The sequence below is a fragment of the Lepidothrix coronata genome, unplaced genomic scaffold, assembly GCF_001604755.1.
Source record: "Lepidothrix coronata isolate B3197 unplaced genomic scaffold, Lepidothrix_coronata-1.0 Scaffold94, whole genome shotgun sequence".
Taxonomy (NCBI): Eukaryota; Metazoa; Chordata; class Aves; order Passeriformes; family Pipridae; genus Lepidothrix; species Lepidothrix coronata.
In genome coordinates, this window is record NW_016690274.1 from 1,479,335 (window position 1) to 1,494,895 (window position 15,561).

General features: G+C 37.7%; 1 protein-coding gene across 2 annotated transcripts in view; it reads left to right on the plus strand.

Moving 5' to 3' along the window:
• RGS17 (regulator of G-protein signaling 17) overlaps positions 1-15,561 on the plus strand; it is a 73,809-nt gene that overhangs the window by 51,364 nt on the left and 6,884 nt on the right. Inside the window, exon 3 of one of the 2 annotated variants that reach the window (XM_017822050.1) lies at positions 14,179-14,268. In XM_017822050.1, coding sequence (XP_017677539.1) covers positions 14,179-14,268 — 90 coding nt within the window. The remainder of the gene's footprint in view (positions 1-14,178; positions 14,269-15,561) is intronic. The other variant, XM_017822051.1, reaches the window with a different exon arrangement.

Here is a 15,561-nt window from a genome sequence, read left to right on the forward strand (position 1 = left end):
GGATGAGTAGATTGTAAACATAATAGATTAGCAAATTTTAAATAAATGTTTCTGAAGATTTACAAATGAAATTCATAGATTCTTTTGTGTGTAATACTACTAAGATACAAAAACCTCATCAGTCTAACTGCAGAAAATAGTCTTATTTCAAGCAAACAATTCTGTAAAGGAAATTACAGTGAAAAAAAAAATCCAGAACTGCAATCCTCCTAAATTGAAGAATAAATACATGCTCAGAGGGGATTTGGGATTACACAAGGCTTATTCTAACTCAGTGGTGCAAAAGATACTGACAGTAGCTCCTTAGAAGGAGATAGCAGGCTAAATCTAGTTAACTTCAGAAAAGGATCTTGATTCTGTCCTGGCACAGCACACAAGAGTGTATTCAGGGACAGCTGCTCTTGAGGAGACTAGAGGGAGAGAAAGCAGTGGCAAATCACTTCCACTGGGGAAAAGCAGCTTGGTGCCTCCTCTGAGGCTGTTTAAGAGATGGATTGCTTCAGAGCATCAGCATCTTGGCTCTCCCTCACCCCTCATACCAATATCCCACCTGCCTATGCCAAAATGCTATTCAACTTGGTGTCTGTGGAACAGTGGCTGAAGGAAGATTCATAATGTCATGACAGATTATCTGTCACCAGCACACAGCTTGACTGTTGCTGTGGAAAAAAAAAAAAAAAAAAAACAACAAAAAAATCAGGAGTGCTGAGAATGCCTGAGTCCAGCTTATGCTGTGATTTTCAGATATTAGGAGTTTGGAGCCCTTGAAATCTCCCCTGATAGGGTTTAGGCTGGTTTTGTGTTTCCTATTACAAATTTGCAATTAGATATTTACACAAAGATGCGTTAACTCAGGAGTCCATGGAAGACTGCAGAAATGGAGAAGTATGGGGAAGGTCAAAATGGGTCTGAGATCAAAATATAAGCTGAAGTTAGGCATGTTGATAGATGGCGACATTTTAAAGGTGCCAAGGTGGCCTTGAAAAGCCTCTGAACTTTATTCATTGTGGAATAATAAAAACTTAAATATTTCATATGCAAAAACAACAACAAAATACCCTTATCCAAATTAAGCACACTGGCTGGGTCTATACCAGTAAATTAAGCATGGCAAGGGTCTAATATGGGCTACAGTCAGCCTGTACAGTTAAATTTCTAGGAAATGTTAACTCCCTGGCAGAAATTAGGCCATTGCCAAAGTGCACAGTCTCAGGCAATGGCCTCTTGCAGGTGCAGGAAGCCTGGATTTGGGGTATGGGCTTTCATGGACTGGCTACATGGTGCCAGTCAACCTCAGGACCAGAAAATTCTCCCAGACAATTTTATCTGCAAGAATAAATGCAGTTTGTAGTTCCAAAACAAATGGGAAAAAAATTAGGCTACTAAAGTCTGTTAGCAGCAGAATTTCCATTTTACTTTGGTTTATTTTTTAACCATGTATAATTCCAAATCGGTTTAAAATGTCAGTTAAAAGAGGAATAAACGTCTGCTGCTTATAAGAGAAAAAAATGAGAGAATGCTTCATGGAAATGAGTCTGGATCCCTAGTAGGTAACACTTACAAGGTGGAGATCCTCTCACTAGAAAAGTGGGTCAGATATTCGTTATGCGAGGAAGAAAGGCAAAGGACACACAAATCTTGTCTAGTCACCCTTAATAATTCCATAGCACTTATATTTGTCTAGATGTCAACTGGTTCTTCTGAAGTGCCTGATTGAAGGTCTGATACTGGCAGATGCTGAGCACCCATTATGAAGGAATATATATCTTCAGTTCTTGTTGCTGTCCATGTTGAAAGTGCTTCCCAGCTGAGGGCCTTGTCTGACAGAAAGTCTACAAACGAGCACCAACAAAACAGATATCTGTAATATACACAGACTGGCACAGAGGTTCTCAAACCTGTTTGTCATCTGGACAAATGTTAAGTGGAAGATCCCCCATCTTACTTGACTGTGATGTGGGTAAACATAAACTAGTTCGCTCCAGGCTAATTTCACGAAATATAGTGTTCATAAACATCATGGTAGGAATTATCCTTTACAAATTCCTAAAACGCTCTTTAACTGGAGAACTTCAGAACACCTTATGAAAAAGAAAAATGTGAATTTAGTATGAATGTTTCCAGGCATCTCTTCCCATTTGGAAACTACATCCAATTCTGTGGAATCAAGTGAATGACTCTATGCAGGCTCACTTCTTTACTGTTGCTGCTATTTTGACTTCTGAAAAGTAAAAATAATAAAAAAAAAGCCACTACAGAAACTGAGACTAGGCTCATTTATGAGAATTAATTGATACCATTAGGCTTGCTTGCTAGTGATTTGGAGGGCTTTTATTCATCTAGCTACCCTTTCAAGGAATACAATTTACATTTCTTTGAACACTACAGAACTGCCACTTTTAATTGTCTCAAATATGTGAAGGAATTGCTTGCAATATAGCTGTAGCCAGGAGTAAGGACACTGCAGAGTGTCAAGTAATTAAATGTATTCATCATACAAGATGGAATATGAATGGTAATATTATTCTAAATGAAGGAATGAAGATGGCAGCCAGACTAGTGATCTGTTGGGTGACCTGACAGGAGAAATACATCCTTGAGTTGCATATTGCCTAAAGCAGAAACCAACGCTATAGTAATGAAACAAAGCTAGAGTACCTAGAAATCATTGGCAAGCAAACTTTGGCAACCCTTGAATTTCTTACCTATACAGAAATTACATTCCACATCTTAGAACAAAAATCTCAAAAAAAATAGCCTAGAAAGGATTAAAGGTTTCTAAAAGTTGTAATTGCTTCTGTTGTGGCTATCATTATGTAAAAGCAGTATAATCTCTTTAAAGTAGAATCCAGCAGAAAGTGTATTTTCTTACAGATTTTCAGAAAAACAAGATACAGGCAAGAAAGAGCTTAGGAAAGCCAGATTGCTTTAAATCACTAGTTCCTTCCACTCTTGAACAGTTACAACTTTTGCTCAGTGGTAGTCTAAGTTTGAGGGAGATACTGTCCTTTATTTCAGAAGTTCAAGTACAGTACACACTGGTAATTTCCATCCGCCTCTGAACGCCTGCTGAGCTGCAATATCTGTAGCTAGGTAGTTGAAATCAGTTGCACAGGAACAGAGGAAGAAAACAAGTTCAGCAAAGCTGCCCGTTAAAAGTCTCCTTTCACATAACGTTTAGCCTGCGTTGACCTTGAGACCACAGTTCTCTCCTTCACCCTTGAGTCATCCTTTAATGTAAATATAATTGCATTTTTTAAGTAGCCTCCCCCAAATATTCCTCAATTGCAGTCTCTTTTTAAATATAATTGCAGTAAATGTGGTGTTTATGGTACTAGTGTCCCCTGGAGCACTATGTCCAGTTCTGCACTCTTCATTGCAAGAGTCCTGGATATGCTGGAAGAATACAGCAAAGGGCTCCTAAAATGATTGGGAAACTGGAGCACCTGTCCTCTGAGGAAAGGCTGAGAGAGCTGACACTGTTCCACCTGGAGAAAAGAAGGCTCAGGGGGTCTTATCAATATGTATAAACACCAGAAGGGAGTGAGCAAAGAAGATGGAGCCAGGCTCTTTTCAGTGGTGCCCAGTGACAGGACCAGGGGCAAGGGGCACAAGCTGTAACACAGGAGGTTCCCTCTGAACATCAGGAAACACTTTTGTAAGTGTGAAGATGTCCTGGCTTAGGCGTGGTATTCCTCAGTTTAGTGCTTCCACTAAAAAGAAAACCACAAACCACTCCCCTCCCCGCTCCCATGGGAGATACCAAAGGCAGAGATTATGGGTTGATATAAGAACAATTTACTGGAAACAGCAGTGAGGAAAGAAAACAAACAGTAACAGCAACAACACTAATAACAACAGTGTACAAAAGAGAGGATGATTTACATGCAAAATGCTGACTAAGCCAAGAAAATGAACAGTGGCAGATGGACTCTACACCCACCACCCTTGCCCAGGACTGGCAGCCACACCCACCTTCTTCCCAGATGCGAGAGTTCTTACTTCCGCCCCCTGGAGATGATGTGAGCGGTATAGAATAACAACCTAGATATGCCCCTCCAGCTCCAGGCTGTACCCCCTCACAGCTACTATGGAAAATTTAAATCTATCCTGCCCGAAAACCAGCACAGAAGGTTAGTGAATACCATCACAGGTTGCCCAGAGAGGCTGTGGACTCTCCATCCTTGGAGATATTCAAAAGCCGTCTGGACACAATCCCAGGCAGCCTTCTCCAGGTGGCTCTGCCTTGAGTGGGACAGGGGCATGTGGGCACAGTGTGGACAAAATGACCTCCTCTGTCCCTTCCAGCCTCAGCCATTCTGTGATTCTGTATTTGTGTGATTCTGTGTTCAGCTTGGCAAAGACTGAATTCAGATCTTAAATGTTTGCAAAACAGTTCTGGATATATCTGTGGGCATCTTAGAAGAACGTTGCTTTTCTCAAGGGCTTTCCAGCAGGTTAGCTTTTCCACTACGAATACATTTCTAGACATGTTCTAAAAGAAGAAAGAATCAGTATAAAATATACATCAAAGATCACATTGCAAGTAGCAATCTATGATGGAAGACGTATCGACTTGTTGATTTCTGATTCGACAAGGCTTTGCTTTCTAATTATTCATGATGTCCCAAAGGAAAATGTAGTGTTTGGACAAATTTGACAACTTGTCTGCCAAACGTATGCTGAATTCAACTTCTATGGAAAATACAGCAGGAGAATATAACTTCATGGCTTTAGAAAGAGACTGTTAATCTGATTGTCCCTTATGAAGAGAAAGGTTACCAGATTTTAGATCTATTCCATCTTAAATCATTAAATACACAGGAAAGGGAAGAGAGTGAAACACTGCAGATTCGCTAAAACCTTTTTAAGTACATGCTTTACCAAGCACATCCCTCTATGACTTACTTTAGTTTAGCATTCATATTTCAGTAAGGATGATCTACCTTCACGGTGGCATGCGGGATGCAATTTAATAACCTTACATAATGATCTTACATAAACTCCAAAATCTTGGCCAAGACTTCCCATTAACAGAGAGATGATTATACTTTTAAGCAGTAGATCACTTGGGTTTAATTCTCAAGCTGAGGACTACCACAACATAAGACTATCAGGACAGAGCTAAACATCTTAACTGACTAGACCTTAATAGTCTGAGGTGCTCCAGATATCTTAAACCTTATTTCCACCAATCTCCTTTTTCTTTTATGGCTTATAGTTGAATCTGTAATGACTGACCAATTACGCTGAATCCAACACAGTAGTAAGAAAGCACTACAATAGAAAAGCAGAAGGAAATTGAAGCCACTCTCCCCCACCTTCAAAGTATGGCAGAAAGATACAATCTCTCGTGAACTGAGTAGTTCCTTATTTTTCATGGGGGAGTTCACAACTATGAACGTGGATGAGCTGGCCTTATCATAAGCCTTTGAAAAAAAGTACTCACAGAACTTAGTCCAGGTTTTCACAAAGAAGAAAGGAAGGTCCCCATTAATCCATAATATTTTTAAGTGTATTTCCTTCTAAACACTTAAATATCTCACAGGGCTAAAAGCTATTCCTTCAACAGAAAAGACTAAATAGCACTGCAAGAGGAGCACTATAGCACAAAGACAGGAGAATTGGCAGTGATTCTTTCAGTCACTCCTGGGTTGCTGCTACAGCATCAGTGTCAGAAGTACAGCAGTGAACAGGCCAAGATACTCGTGTGTAGGCACAAGAAGTTTGACTGCATCTCTTTATTCCAGTGTCCACATACTCCACAGCCATACCATCAATGCTACTCTTCTAGAAATCTCAAGACTGTTTTAGGGAAGTAAGTATACTTCAAATACAAAAAATATGCAGTTTTTGCTGTGCTTTAGGATTTTTATGTGTAAGGCACTGCTTTTCATACTTCTCTCTACAGTTCTTAGTATAAATGTAATTCTGAGTGAAAGGTGGAGGTGCTGTTTGCAGGACTCTGAGAGATGAGGCTCTAATAAATACATATCATGAAGTTAAGAATTATAGTTGCTGGATTTTCCAGTGAGCTGTTTTCTTAACAGAAAATCTCTTTCCTTATAATTAGAAAGCCTACTGGAAAAAAAAATCTCCTATGAAAAAATGTATTTTTTCTAAAGAGCTTCTTAAAGTTAAACACAATATTTCGTTTAAAGCTATTGTTTTATTACCCTAACTAGAATTACTCACAAAAGACTAGTTAGAATAATGGTAACTAACAATGAATAAAACCAAGACAATTGATTATTTAATTTTAAAATGTAATGATAATTATTTTTAAAACCATCAAAACCAATTATGAAATTTCATTAATTTCATTAAACTTTTCCACAAATGCTGTTTTGTTAGAAATCCAATTTAGAAGTAAATTAATTTTAACTGTCAAATCCGTGCAAAACAGAAATTCAGTTCCAGTCGGCAATATTCTCCATAAAACCCCAGTGGAAGTGCCTGTGAAACAGCTTCTACATCCATCCTGGGTAGCAAAAATCAGACCAGAAAATTTACATCTTGAGCTCCTTCTTTACTCACAGAAGTTATGGTGTGCAAAAATGTGCACATGGGAGCCAGAAGTCTGCCTGCATTTACTGTTACTGGATCCTGAGCAGACACTAAGCTTTTCCATTGTGTTCACAGCACAGACAAGTGCTGAACTATCTCTTACAGACTGTTTCTCAGCTGTATGCTCTTCAAACAAAGAGATGGAAAAAAGATAAAAAATATGAACTACACCACACTACAACACAGCAAACTGAATCAAGGGGGAAAATACCACCAAGAAAAATTGGAAAGGAAGAAATTGTATGTTTTCCAGCCACTGGAAGATACAAAGCATCTGTTTTTATCATTTATTTCATTTTATCTTACTTTTTGTGACCTGTGAGAAAAAAAAAAGGCCAGTTATCATGGCAGCCTCTATAGTTACAGGTTAAAGTAATGAGACCACAGTGTAAGCTGAATGAAAAGCTAGGAGGTTTGTGACTCTGCATTCCTTCCCTTACTTGAAGCTTTGAAATATTGGAGAAGTTTTAGTTGTAATACAAAACCTCCAGGATGGTAAACTTGCAAATACTTGCATTATTAAAAAAAAAATTGTTTGAGGTTTTTAGTTACATGAGGTAAGACTTGCAGAATCAGATGTCAAGTTTATAAATTCTCCTTGCAAACAATTTTTTTCACTCTAAAACAACTGAGTCCAGGTTTGTTTGTTTTTTTCTCTTAAAAACAATTTGGATTATACATGCCTCTTGCACCATCTTATCACCTAAGGCAAATGTAACTCTGGCACGCAGGAGACTTAGCACCACAGGTACCTGGACTTTTTGAAAGGAGTTTATAGTTTCAGTAGACACTGCCAAGTAGGCTGATTATAACCTTATGGTAATTGTTGGCTTTCCCTCAACAGACTGCTTTCTTATGTCAGTCTGCTAAACACAATCTCCATCATTTAGTTTTAAGCACAAGACAATTTTTTACTCAGAGTAGGATGTTGCTATTTTTCATTAAAATTCTAACTCATTTTCAGTATGAAATTTTACATCCTACATTTCTGTACTGAATCCAGTAAAGATCTGAAAATCATATCTTCTTAAAAAACTAGAATGGACACTAACAACAACAAAAAATCCTTCACATTTTTTTTGATCTTTGTTTCTTCTTTGTAACAAAAATTATTATGTTCTACTAACTGAGTTAACCAGATTCCAATCCACTGCCAATCAAGCAAGTGATTCCAAAGGCTCTTGACCACCTTTTCCCTCCAAAGTCTCTCACAGACTACCAGTTCAGACATATGAGAATACCAAGTTTGCAATTCTTACTGTTTCACGTCTTTCTGTGGATGAACTGCACATCACTTATGTTTGTCTTGCAGACAGCCAGGAGTCTACCCAAGTCTCCACTCTAGAATTCATGTAATACCACAGATTTGCTCTGCATTTCTATATTTTGCATATACTGATATTATTACAACAGTTGTAGAGCGTTAGTCTGTCCTGTTATTCTTACAAGGACATGAATTCTCTGAGGTCAGATAAGAGATGCATCCTCTTTCCCTCTGATATAGCCAGGGACCTGAAAGATATTGTGCAAGTTTTTCCTGAGCCTATGAAAATGTCTAGTACAAGGCATCGCTTCTTCATAAAAATAATGATTCTAGCTCTAGTTTTTCTCATAACAATTATTCTGGATATTATTCATTTTTATTCTGGATATTATTATATCCGTAACAAAAAAAGTTAATTCTTTTCCTAACTTTGATAGAAGCAGGTCTTTTACCCTCTACTCAGGTTAGAAAAAAAACCAAAACGTTATCCTTGGATAATATTGTTCATGTAACATTTCATTCTCATGGATACCTATTTTTCTGACATTAAAAGGGAGATAGAAGACAGCATTACTGACTAGACTCAAAGTGATTTGAGATTACCATAGCTGTATTGTTCTTTATGAGTGGATCAAAATAATATTGTAGTTATTTTTCAATATTATTGCTTTGCACAGTATAGCAAAATCATCATTCTCCTCTGTTAATAAACAAACAAGCACAGCCCTAACTAGTATTCATTGATACCAGGCTTAAATATTTCATCTGTCAGAAAAAAAAAAAGGTGTCAGAAAATAACTTGGAGTTGTAAAATAAATGTTTTCATAAAAGAAATTAAACAGTGCCAGTATAGTTGTATTTTGCATTGTCATATGGGATATGGGAACCACATCTATCTCTGACATCCACCAGAGCATGCTTCAGCATGTATGAGTGAGCTTCTGAATAGAACTGTGCAAACAATTGATTTTTCAATGACTGACTGTTGAACCACAGTATTAAAAACAATCTGGTCAGATTGGCCCACAATCAAAAATGAAAAAGATACTAGCATGCACTTTTTCTGCATCTGAATTTGACCCAGAAAAAATAAATTTCTGTTCATATATTGTGTTTAAGCCAGTCACTTGTAATAAAAGTAAAGGAGTCAGAGAGCGTGGAGATCAGCAAGAGCACCGCCACTTTGAATGGAAGAATGAAGTTATTTACCCAGCTGGTGAAAGATGAAGGGTTGTTGCCCATCTTTGTCTTGGAGTTTTCAAAAACACCTTCCCCATACTTCAGGAAAATGCACTAATCATATGTTCTTGTTTTCATGTGCAATAATGTTTGTTTAAAAGATTTTCCTCCTCCAAACAGTCATGAAAAATTATTTCCTATCTGAATCTGTTTGGTAAATTTGACTTGTGTTTGTCAACACTTTTGGGGAATGGTCATTTTACATCATCTACCCAGTGGAATTTTAAAATCACAATTACATCTTGGGATTTTTTGGTGGGGAGAGTTGTGGGTTGTTTTTTTTTTAAGAAAACTAAAAATATTGTGTCTCTTGATCTGATGATTATAAAAATTCTTAGGAGTAGGATAGGGTGAAGTGTTGTGCCAGTGAGATATATTCTTTCAAAGGGTAGATCAGTGAAGGAAACATGTCAGAACATCTGTTACCCAGAGAATCTTAACTGAATATTGATTTTCACCTGAAAACTAAATTCTGCCTTTAGATTGTATGTGCAATTGACTTAATGTGGCCTTTAGGCTGGAATAAGGATGGTTTTTGTGTTACAGTGGTGGCTTGAAGGCTCATGGCCCTACTAAGTGACATACACAGGTTCAGCCTCAAATGCAGTCACTGCCCAGCAGAGCCTAGCATCTACAAACTTCAGCCAAGAAGTAGAAACTGAGCGCAGATCTCCTGAATGGCCACCCGATAGCCTACCAAACTAGTGCAGTGTCCCAGTTTGATTTCTACTCCTTATTTTCATGACAGCAATAAAAACCACTACTAAGGCAAGAGGTGTTAATAGTCACATTGTCTTCAATGCCAGACATAATTGCAAAATACTGTGGTGATATACTGCATATGATACCCATAACTGAGAAAATACCTGAGTGAGTAGTAACTGGTGTCAGCCATGCATGAGCAGATTAACCTTGGCACCTGTCACAATGGCATGGTTTTCTTGCCATACTGATAACAGTATAACATATAACATATCAGTATACTGATAACATATCTGTTTCACTGATTCACCAGATTTAGGCTAATGGTACATAAGAACCTGGCCCTTGGGAAGCAATTAAATACCATTTGTTTACTGGATATACAGAGAATGAAAGATCAGGTCCAAGTTCTAAATTACTTTCAGTTTCTTAATGGCAGTAGAAGACAAGTGTAGCAGTAGGGATGCGACTTACAAAAAAGCTAAAACCACCAGATGGAAACACCTGGAGGAAGAGTCAGTGAGACGTTTGCTCTTAAATTAGTTCAACTCTCCTGATGATTTTTCCAATTAGCTTGGCTTTTTTACCTTCTCATGCGCCAGGGTGCAGCAATACTGATTTAGCTAAGTAATTACACAACAGAACAATTATTTAATTGCTGAACGTGAATATTAACAGCCAAATAATAGTGGCTAAATAAATAAAGATTGGTTTTCTGAATCCCAGTATTTCCTCCAAAAACACATCAGCTAGGAACCTGGACCAGTTTAACCTTATTTTTGTTCATTTATTCAATTTGTATACTTATTCAAGTAGTTTCTGATCATTAAAATTTTTACTTATAAAGTGTGTGAAGTTGCAAAATGGAAATACACTGACTCCAAACAGAAATTTCTCATAACAATACTGTTGCAGTAGTTAAAGAAACTTACTAGTTTTGTAGCAGTCAGGAACCCAAGATATATTTGAAAGGTACATCAAGCTCAGGCCACTGAAGTACTTTTAACTGTACTCTCCAGAGCAATAAAATCAGCATACAAGTGAGCAGAACAAACCTTCCACAGGAACAGAAAACAAACACATGCTATGCTTGCCATTTAAACTCAGTCATTAGACATCCCAAACTCTCTCTTTTTAAGGCATTAGTAGTTTTGTTGTGCTTTTATCATGTGTTCTATTGATTTGCATCTCTAAATTTTAAAGATATCTGCTGGGTGTATTCCAACTAATAAATAATAGTAGCATCATAGATGTTAATTTACATCAGATGTCTCTCTAGAACACTTCCATTTCATCTATTTTTGATAAGGTATATCAGCAACTTCCTCTTCTTAAAGCCTTAACTAAGTAAGATCATTTTGTTAATCTTTAGCCTGTTACTTTTAGTCTGTTTAGTTTTACACTATACAGCATAATTCTTCTGACATAATCAGCTAGCTTCAATGATGGATTAAGGCATCAGGGACATCAGGTATGCAGGATGCCTTTTCTGCTGTGGACTGCTTAAATTCCACAGAGAAATGTGAACAGACAGTGTATTTCTAGCTAAAGATAGCAACACAGGAAAGAGCAGTGCAGTGTAGTCATTTTGAGTTAAAAGGTAGCAGTCTGTTATTGTGATCAGTTATTTAAAGCCTGCATTCAAGTTAGCTTTGCAGTCTCAGATGTGTAAATATTTAATTTTTTTTTCTCAGAGAATATGAACCAGTTCCTTGAGTGAAAACAGAACATGTCTGAATTGAATGTACTTCTGTATAAAAATGATGGTTTCATTCACAGGAAAAACATATCAAAAGTAATGTATCTAGTGGAATGGATCTGCCTTGACAGATGTAGATAAATAAAAGTTGAAATGTAGTGCTAGTGGTTGTCACTGGAAACCTAATGCAGAATTTAGGCCAAGATGCATTATAAATTTAGCACAGTTTTTAATGCAATACCCAAACGTGAGAAAGTGTTCCAACCCAGTATAACACTTCTGTCTGTAGACTCTTCCCTATTTTGCAACTCTGACTAAATTCAGCCATTAAACTCCACATATGAATGCTGAGATGAAGGAATCAGTGCCAAGCGTGTATCTTATATTCTCACTCTGGTTTAGATACCAGAAAAGTGATACACTATGTTCCAGACCCACCATCTGAACTTTTTATTGAGGCGTAGTTCTGTAGAAAATCAAAATGCATAATGCCTATCTGTTACCCCGTTGATTAAAAAAAAAAAAAAAAAGTGCAGTGAAGTTAACATGGCTTTCTTGTCCATTTTCCTCACCACTCACTACTTCACTGTTTCCCCTTCATCAACTCATGATAGTTTCCCTAAGTCTAGCAAAGGTTTTGTGTGAGCAAAACAAACAGTACTTGATCTCAGACAATAAATTAAATTACCAGTATAGACTGACTGCTCTCAGATGAGTCACTTTCTACTTCCAGTAAGACTCCACATCCTTGGACATCTACTGCCTGACAAGTAAATTATATCAGTACAGTTTAGCTGCTGCTCATGTGGTGAAGGAAAACAAGTAGCTTCATTCTCTTTTAGACAGACTTAGGTGAACACCCTGTTACATGTGCAATGTACACAAGCTGTTTCCTCCTTCCGTGGTGTTATTCTTCCATGGAACTAAAGGACATTCAGTTCTCTGCACCCAGCAGAGAAGATAAATGCTGCTCTACCTGTGGACTGCAAAGGAGGGAAGGAGGCAGGGAGAGAGAGCAGCTTTGTGCCTTCCCTGCTTCTCCCTCACCCCAGCTTTGTACTCTGGCCAGATGCAAGGTGACCCTAAGCAGTTACATGTGGGGACTTAAAGATTACAAGACAGAAGAAAGTGGATGGTCCCTTTTTTTTTCTCCTCCTGTATACGGAACTCCTGTTGTCTTTCCTGGGTGCTCCCTCTTTAGACTGACGAACAGGTCAGAGGAGATAGAAAGGCTTTTTACCTGCCAACCCCAGAGTTCAGGATGTGTTGTTTCTCCTGCAGCAGTTGATGACACCCTAACACCTTAGCAGCACTGGAGCTGCATTCCTACGCTGTAACAGGGGAAGTAGGACCAAGGGCCTGAACTAAGGTCTTGGCAGGTAAGTGAAGGAGCAACCAGTATCAAAGAGCTTCGTTTGAAAGTGTACGTCTTTGTAATGTTTAAGTCTTAATATGTACTCTGCTTTACCTGGAAGCCTAAACTTCCAGTTTTCAGAAGAGTGTTTGAGATTACCTATTAAGTCTGCCAAATGCTTGAAAAAAGTGTTGAAGAGAGTTATAAATACAGAGGGTCTAGAAAGAAAGGTTCTTTGTACTAAAAATGTCTCAGAGCTGGGATTTCTTTTTAGAGCTGAGTGTTGAGTTTTTCAGATTAGTGGGAGAGGGAGAAGCTTTATGCTACCAACATATTTCTGTGTAGCAACACTCAAGGATGACAGAGAGCATCATTGTATGGTGAATACTCAATATTCAAAAGATGAGCTCTCTTGGGATTGGGAGGGGGATTTTTTGCTTGGTTGCTTGTTTTCTCTCAATTGGATACATAGGGAACACCTGATAAAGGGAAATTTCCATCTCCTTACTACATTCCGCTTCTTAAGCTTAATTATTGGAACCAGGTTTCCTGTATGAATAACTATGTCACTCAAAACATACTTTATTTCAATAGTTATCAGGAATTGTGGTTGTGCTGGCAATACTACATTCCAGAACATTCACAGAGAACACACACAGAGGATACCGCTACCACTAAAGCAAATCTGATTAAAAAGGTATCTGCAGAAAAATAAGTGATTCTAGTTAGCAGCTTTGAAAAAGAAGAAAAAACATTAAAAACATCCTCAAGTAAAGGAAGTCTTTCTTTTCCTTGCTTGTGGTAATATGACAATAATGGATCCCTTTCTGTTCAAAGGCTTGTAAGTTTTACTTTTTGGAATGGAAAACAAATTTAGGTCAGAGGAGGAAATCATAAGGAGCTGCCACATACTAAGTTCTGTATCTGAGCCATCTACTGTTACCATATCCTGGAGACAAAAAAGGGAATGTTCATGAAGAATGAAAAAGTACCCAGAACTGGTGGGGCACCAAAACCCCATCAGTGTCCAGTTCAGATATTCTACCCTCATTGTCACTAATATTCTCAGTTTACTAAGTGAAATCACTCCAAAAGTGACCTCTAAGTTTTTCCCTTTCAGCGGATAAACTGTGAGCTTCTAAAAAAATGCACATGCTGATAGCAACTGTTAATTAATATTCATCAGAACACAGCGGAAAAGTCATTATAAAAAAGTTTTCTCCAAAAGTTTAGAGGCAAGAGTGAAAAATGACACTTTATATAGGTTTATATCTTTTAAAAGTTGTCATTACTATAGTCATTGTTTTAAATTAACTTTCTCTAGACAAAATAAAGTGTTGTACTACATTGCAGCCTCACTGTTAGGAATGAAGACAGAGGAGACAATGCAGGAAGGCCAACGCATACGACCAAACTGGAGAGTATCCAAGTCATAGAAGAATGGTAAGTTGGTCGAACTGCCGTCTAGTAAATGTTTTGTCTTTAACTAATTTTAAGAATTGCTTTGGGTTTTGTGCTTTGGGAAAGTCCTTTTAATTGCTTTTCCTGCAAAAAAAATCTATGCAAAAAGAAGCAAAATCTGTCCTGACAATGAAATGACAACAGAGACATTGATTCATAAGTCAGGTTTATTTATGGTTTCTTATTTGTGGGGAGGAACTGTGGGGAAGAATGGGAGGTGCATGGACGGTTCCATATGTGGATCTCTATAAAAAGCCTCTGCTACCTGTCAGATCATTTTCTTCTGTTTATCCAAACAAGAAGAAAAACTAATGGGCAAGTGCCCTTCACAATCAGATTTTCAACATGGCTGCCATTCATAAAACAGCTTGGACAATGGTTTCACTCAAATAAACTAAAAAGCACATACCTTGAAAATTGGATTAAACACACTGGAAGTCTGAGCTTCTATTTCTGTCTAAAGCTTGGGCCAGTATTTGATGTGTGTGGAACACACACTGTCAGAGGCTCTGAGTTCTCTTATCCCAGGAAAAGCAAATTAAAACTTTAGAGGACATGTCTGATGGTAAAAGCAACCCAAACAACTCGTTGTCTTCATTGCTAATCATGGTATTTTATGAGAGGAGAATGTCATAAATTTCCAAAAAATACTGTAGTGAAGAGAGCTTCCCAACAGACAGTAAGGGAGTACAGGTTGCTTGTCAGCAACATCCACCTGAACAGATTGTTTGCACTCTCCTCAGAGAGAAGATTTTTCACCTTCACATCTGTGTTTAAACTTTTTCATTCAGGTTAAAATTATTTTGCAGGATAGTTTAAATGTTAAACTCTTTCTGATTTATCATTTATCACAAATAACTTCCCATCATCCAGTCTGCCTTGCATGCAGAGTAGGACTTGATAAATGGACTTGAAGAGAAATTATATAGACAAATGTCACTTATTGTGCATTATGATTACACAGAAACTATTAACAACAGCCAGCAAAGCTCTTGTGTTGGATTAGGAAGGGAAGCGTGGGCACTCAGAATTAAGTTTGAAACTGTATTTAATTGTTAAGTAATTCAGATTATTACCTTCTCAAACTATTCAGTGGTACATTAATGGATTAGTGACGCAAGTTAGTCTTCTGTTCACTTATCCACTGCATCCACTGTTAAAAGCCACAAATAGTTTCCTTCAGGAAATGGGAATAAGGACTTTTTCCCATTTCTTCTCTTTCCAGTGTGCCAGCAACATCCATCACATCTCATGCCAATAGATCATCATTCAGGT